This window comes from Orycteropus afer, unplaced genomic scaffold, assembly GCF_000298275.1.
Source record: "Orycteropus afer afer isolate SDZICR_OR568_19922 unplaced genomic scaffold, OryAfe1.0 scaffold00114, whole genome shotgun sequence".
Classification (NCBI taxonomy): Eukaryota; Metazoa; Chordata; class Mammalia; order Tubulidentata; family Orycteropodidae; genus Orycteropus; species Orycteropus afer.
In genome coordinates, this window is record NW_006921701.1 from 6,465,862 (window position 1) to 6,472,288 (window position 6,427).

At 37.2% G+C, this 6,427-nt stretch overlaps 1 protein-coding gene across 1 annotated transcript in view; it reads right to left on the minus strand.

Moving 5' to 3' along the window:
* Window positions 1–569: 569 nt before the first annotated feature.
* IQCB1 (IQ motif containing B1) overlaps window positions 570–6,427 on the minus strand; it is a 107,610-nt gene continuing 101,752 nt past the window's right edge. Inside the window, exons 12-13 of the mRNA XM_007943896.2 lie at window positions 1,705–1,861; window positions 570–799 (exon numbers count right to left, since the gene is read on the minus strand). Of these exons, the coding sequence (XP_007942087.1) occupies window positions 570–799; window positions 1,705–1,861 (387 nt within the window). The remainder of the gene's footprint in view (window positions 800–1,704; window positions 1,862–6,427) is intronic.

Genomic DNA, 6,427 nt, shown 5'->3' on the forward strand with positions numbered 1-6,427 from the left:
ACACTCACTCACTCACTACCATGAAGTCGATTCTGACTCATAGTGACCTTCACTGAGTTTCCAAGGCTGTAAATCTTTATGCAAGCAGACTGCATCATCTTTCTTCCATGGAGCAGCTGGTAGATTTGAGCCACTGACATTCTGGTTAGCAGCCAAATGCCTTAACCACTCCACCATCAGAGCTCCTTAACAGAAAACTAGGAATTCTACGTAACAACATGAAAAATTCACAAGTATGCATGACAAGTCTTTCAGAACTGCTGATAATATTTATTTAGAAAAAACTTTTAGTTATAAAACAACAAAAAGAACAGAAATTCCTCACATTTCATATAAACACTAGAATGCCATGCTGTGTGTAGTAAGGGATGTGCATTGTGGAGAAAAGACAAAGAGAAATGGGATAGAGGTAGAAGATAATTCTTTGCTAACTTCCTGTAAGTAGTGTTTGAAAAGGAGCTGCTGGAAGACAATGAGTCATGACAGCCCTCATCTACCAGCATGACAGAGACAGAATCAATACAATGTCCTAAACTAACAGGATTTATGTAACTTCTCTGGGTAACTCCCTAAGGGGGTTTGGTTCCACCAATGAATAAAGATCCTAATTCTACACTAAGCTCATCCTTTGGGACATCAATCTCTTCCCCTGGTTCCTCCCCAAGCTTCTTCCACCAAGGTGCCTGTATATGCTTCAAGGTAGTGAGATGGGCCTGCTTAGCCTTGGCTGCTACAGGCCTAGATCTACTGATGAAGAGTTCAGGTTCCCGCCCCTCTGCTTCCTTCAGACTTGGAGCTCCTATAATAAATAGAAAATAAGCAAGTGAGTGGAAGAATCCTGTGTCAAGCAAGTAAGAACCTGAATATTATAAAGCTGGGCTCTGTTACAGTAGGAAAATTTCCAACTCTGAATCTAGGACCATTCACAGATCCTAGCTATGCAACTATTCACAAGTGTTAGCTATGGCTGGTAGCAATTTCCCTCTCTAGACTTCTTGGCCCAACTTCTATGTTTAAAAGAAAAGAACAACAACAAAAAAGATGTAGATTTTTTTTTGGATGATTTCTTTAAAAACGGTAACTTTTACAATGATAGCAGAACCTTATGCTATAGGTAAGAAGCTCAGTTACAGCCACTTGCCCATTCAAAAATATAAAATTCACAAATAAGAGTAATTAAATAGAGAACACCAGCCCTTTCTGCCCCATATATACTAAAAGAAATCCCTGAGGCTGACTAAAACACTAGCTTCATGGATGGAATTTATCTTTAAATGGACCAGAGATTGTGAGGAGTAGATGAATTAATTTTTGTGAAAGTACTCCTTTCAAAATTATAAAATGCTCTACAAGTAAATGGTATTATAACCATTCTCATCATGTACTTCTACAATATGACCCCAAACTTTTGAGACAACATACTATAATCTGGCTAGCAAGAGCTCAGCATCTTTGAAATAAATGTTTGTCTCAGCTGATGCATACGAATTATACAAGGGTTGAAGGAGAAGCAGTCAAGAATGAGGTTATAGGATTTGCATAATTCTCAAATACTGTGTGCTGTTATGACACAAATGTAAAGATTTCTGAGGACAGAAGATGGGCTAAAAGACCATTAAATGGTATTTTCCTTCTGAAGATTTTGGATGTCACAAGTCATGCTTAGACGGTTTCCTTTAGGAAACAAAGAGAATGAACACATACTTATTAACTGCTCAATGTTGGTGCTAATCTGAGCCATCAGAGCTTCCCTATGCTGCTGGGCTCTCTCTTCTAAGGCCCTGCCCATGAAGTAGTGTTGCAGTCGTTCTTGAGCCTGGGCATGGAGCTCCTTGCTGGCCACATCTGACATCTGAGAGCTCTGGAGATAAAGAATAGAAAAATGTGTGATAGGAAAGACATATATATTAAAGTATTTCAATCAACCATTTAGTAGAGGTTCTGGAATGCTTAGCTTTCTCTCATCTTGTAAATTGAATCTTATGATTGATACTACCCTATACTCTTGTAAACCATTAAATAGTCTCTTAAGAGAGCTCTGAATGAAAATTAGGTTGTAACATTTCTTTTTGGTATGCCCCCATACTTTACCTGTTCAGACAGTGTGGAATTTGCCTTGGATCGGCTTTTTGGCATCGAGGGGCCTTGGAAATGGGGTCTTTGAGTGTGCCTGAGCCTGGCGGAAAGTGGCGACACACTAACAACAGGAATCTTTCCTGATATTGAGCCATGGGCTTGTAAATAACAGTATGACATCATCAGTAACAGCCCGCTCAAAGCCCTAGAAACCAACCCTAGCAACACCAAGCTTTCCTTCTTCTGCTCCCACCTTCTCCGCCAATAACTTCACTCATTCCATAGAAGAAACCATATTCAGCCAATTACCATAAAACCTCCCAGCTCAAACTTTAAACCCTCTTTATGACAAACAGAAACACATATCCACATTCCACACAGTGATTCCACCATCCCAAAGAAAACTGCAGAGTGACCCAGCATACCTGGATCAATAATAAAATAAAATACATCAGCTTCACCTTTTCAAAATATTAAACAATAAAATCAAGACAAAACAAATCAACACATAACCAGCAGTTAAAAACAACCTCAAAATGTCTAGGACAACAGGCAACCTCAAATCAAACAAAAAAACAGGACAAGGCATTAGAAGAAGAGCCACAAACAAAGGTCTCATTATACATGGCGGAAGTGGAGGAAATAGAATTATCTGAGAAGGAATTTAGAAGATATGTTTATAGAGCTATGCAAGAACCTAAGGAAACCCCAAACAGAAACAAGGAGAACACAGAGAGTTCCCTGGAGGAACTCAGGAAAATCACTGAGGAACAGAATATTAAGATTAATGCACAATCAGAACTTATATAAAAACAGCAGTTAGAAATGCAGAAGATGTCTATTGATAGGCAAACCATGAGGACCAAAATGACAGAACCAAAATGACACAACACAGTAGAAGTTCAAAAGAGTAGATTAGAACTGGCTGAAGAATGCATATCCCAACTAGAAGACAAATCCCTGGACACTAGCCTGTATGAAGAAAAATCAGAACAAAGATTTAAGAGAAATGAAGAGAGCCTAAGAATTATATGCAATGACATGAGATGAAACAATATGAGACTCATTGGAATTCCAGAACAAGAAGAGGTGAAAAAGACCACCAAGAAAATTGTGGAAGACCTGTTAACAGAAAACTTTCCCCATATCATGAAGGAAGAAAAGATATTTGTCCAAGAAGCTCATAGAACCCCCTATAAGATAGATCCCAAAAGAAAAACACTGAGGCATATTATAATCAAACTTTCCAAAACCAAAGACAAAGAAAAAATTTTGAGAGCTTCCCAGGAAAAAAGAAAATATTACTTATAATAATCAAACAGTTAGGCTGAGCTCAACTACTCAGCAGAAACCATGCAGCCAAGAGGGCAATGGGACGGCATATATAAAACTCTAAAGGAAAAGAACTTCCAACCAAGAATCCTATATCCAGCCAAATTATCCATCAAATATGAGGGCAAAATCAAGACATTCTCAGATAAACAGAAATTAAGACACTTTGTGAAAACCAGACCAACCCTACAAGAAATGCTTAAGGAAGTCCCACCAATAGAGAACCCACAACAGAGATCAGCAAAACCAGGATATGTGACATCAACTCTAAAACCAAATCAGAAATATATACTCATAATAAAAAGAAAAAACATTCTACTTTAAAAACAAAGGAACTCAATCAGCACACAACAACAGCAACTAACCCATCAGAGGGAATAATACTTCTAGGTACAGACTCCCAAATGGAGAGGAAAACATGACAATGTCTTTGTAGCACGCCCTGTTCTAAAAATGTAGAGACGAGAATATACTCCAAGGTAACCACAGACAAGAGTAGCAACTCTTCTAAGCAAATCCAGAAGGAAGGAAAACATATGGGCTTAATAAACACAAAACCAACTAGAAAGAAGAGAAGGGAGAAAGCATTAGCCAACAAACTGAACTCAGCACAGAAATATACATGGACCAAGGAATCACCAATGACACGACAAAAAACCACAACAGAATGACACCAATCAACTCATACCTATCACTAATTACACTCAGTGTGAATGGAAATGCACCCATCAAGAGAAAGAGAGTGGCAGACTGGATAAGAAAAGAAGACCCATCGATATGCTGCCTACAAGAGACCCACCTTAGACACAAAGATAAAAACAAATTAAGAGCTAAAGGATGGAAAAGAATATACCAAGCCAATGGAAACTAAAAAAGGGCAGGGGTAGCAATTATGATTTCTGATAAAATAGACATTAAGGTGAAAAACATCTTAAGAGACAAGGATGGGCATTATATGATACTGAAAGGGTCAATTGACAAAGAAGATGTTACAATAATAAATGTTTACGTACCCAATGAAAGTGCTCCAAAATACGTGAAGCAAATATTAACTGAATTAAAAGGGATGATAGACAACTCTACATTAGTAATAGTAAACTTTAACATACCACTTTCAAGGAGGGACAGGTCAACGGGAAAAAAACTCAGCAAATGTACAGAAGAGCTCATCAATACAATCAACCAACTGGAACTCATAGACATATATAGAGCACTTCACCCCATAAAAACACATCCACATTCTTTTCCTGGGCACATGGATCCTTCTCCAGAATAGACCATATGCTAGGACATAAAACAAGCCTCAATAAATTCAAAAGCATTGAAATATTGCAAAGCATCTTCTCTGACCACAATGCTATAAACTAGAAATTAATAATAGGAAGAGCAAAGAAAAAGCATCAAACATATGGAAACTGAACAACTCTCTGCTTAAAAACTATTGGGTTACAGAACAGATAAAAACTGAAATAAAAAAATTCCTAGAAACTAATGAGAATGAAGATACATCCTACCAAAACCTATGGGACACAGCAAAAGCAGTACTCAGAGGACAGTTTATAGCAATAAATGCATATATCAAAAAAGAGGACAGAAACAAAATCAACATTCTAACTTGTCAACTCCAACAACTAGAAATAGAACAACAAAAGAATCCTACAGTATCTAGAAGTAAGGAAATAATAAAGATCAGACCAGAAATAAACAGAAAACAAAACAAAACAAAAAAAACATAGAGAAAATCAACAAAACAAAGAGCTGGTTCTTCAAAAAGATTAATATAATTGATAAACCATTGACAGACCTAACAAAAGAAAAGAAGACCCAAATCACAAGAATTGTAAACGAAAACGGTGTCATCACAACAGAACCAAATGAAATAAAAATGATACTGACAGAATATTACGAAAAACTGTACACCAATAGATTTGAGAACCTAGAAGACATGGACAAGTTTCTAGAATCACAAGACCTACCTAAATTATCCCACTCAGTAATAGAAAACTTGAACAGACCCATAACAAAGGAAGAAATTGAAGAGGCCATAAAAAAAACTTCCCACAAAGAAAAGCCCTGGCCCTGACAGCTTCACTGGAGAATTCTATCAAATATTCAGAGAAGAGTTGACACCTATGCTACTCAAGCTATTCCAGAACATAGAAAAAGATGGAGTACTCTCAAACTCATTTTATGAAGTAAGCATAACACTAATACCAAAGCCAGGGAAAGACAACACTAGAAAGGAAAACTACAGACCAAAATCACTCATGAACATAGACACAAAAATCTTTAACAAAATCCTGGCCAACAGAATCCAACAACATATCAAAAAATTAACACATCCGGACCAAGTGGGATTCATATCAGGTTTGCAAGGGTGGTTCAACATCAGAAAATCAATCAATGTAATCCACCACATAAACAAAACAAAGGAAAAGGACTATATGATTATATCAATTGATGCAGAAAAGGCATTTGATAAAATCCAATATCCATTCCTGTTTAAAACTCTCAGCAAAATAGGGATAAAAGGGTAATTCCTTAACATAATAAAGGGTATATATGCAAAGCCAACGGCCAACACCATTATTAATGGAGAAAGACTCAAGGCATTCCCCTTATGAGCGGGAACCAGACAGGGATGCCCTCTATCATCACTTCTATTTAACAATGTATTGGAAGTCCTGGCCAGGGCAATAAGGCAAGAAAGAGAAATAAAAGGCATACATATTGGGAAAGAGGAATTAAAACTATCTCTATTTGCAGATGATATGATCCTATACATAGAAAACCCAAGGGACTCAATAAAAAGACTACTGGAACTAATAGAGAGGTTCAGCGAAGTGGCAGGATACAAAATCAACATACAAAAATCAGTTGGATCGACCTATAGTCAGCTGATCTTTGACAAAGGCCCAATATCCATTAAATGGGGAAGAGAATGTTTGTTTAATAAATGGTGCTGGCAAAACTGGAGATCCACTTGCAGAAAAATGAAACAAGATCTGTACCTCACACC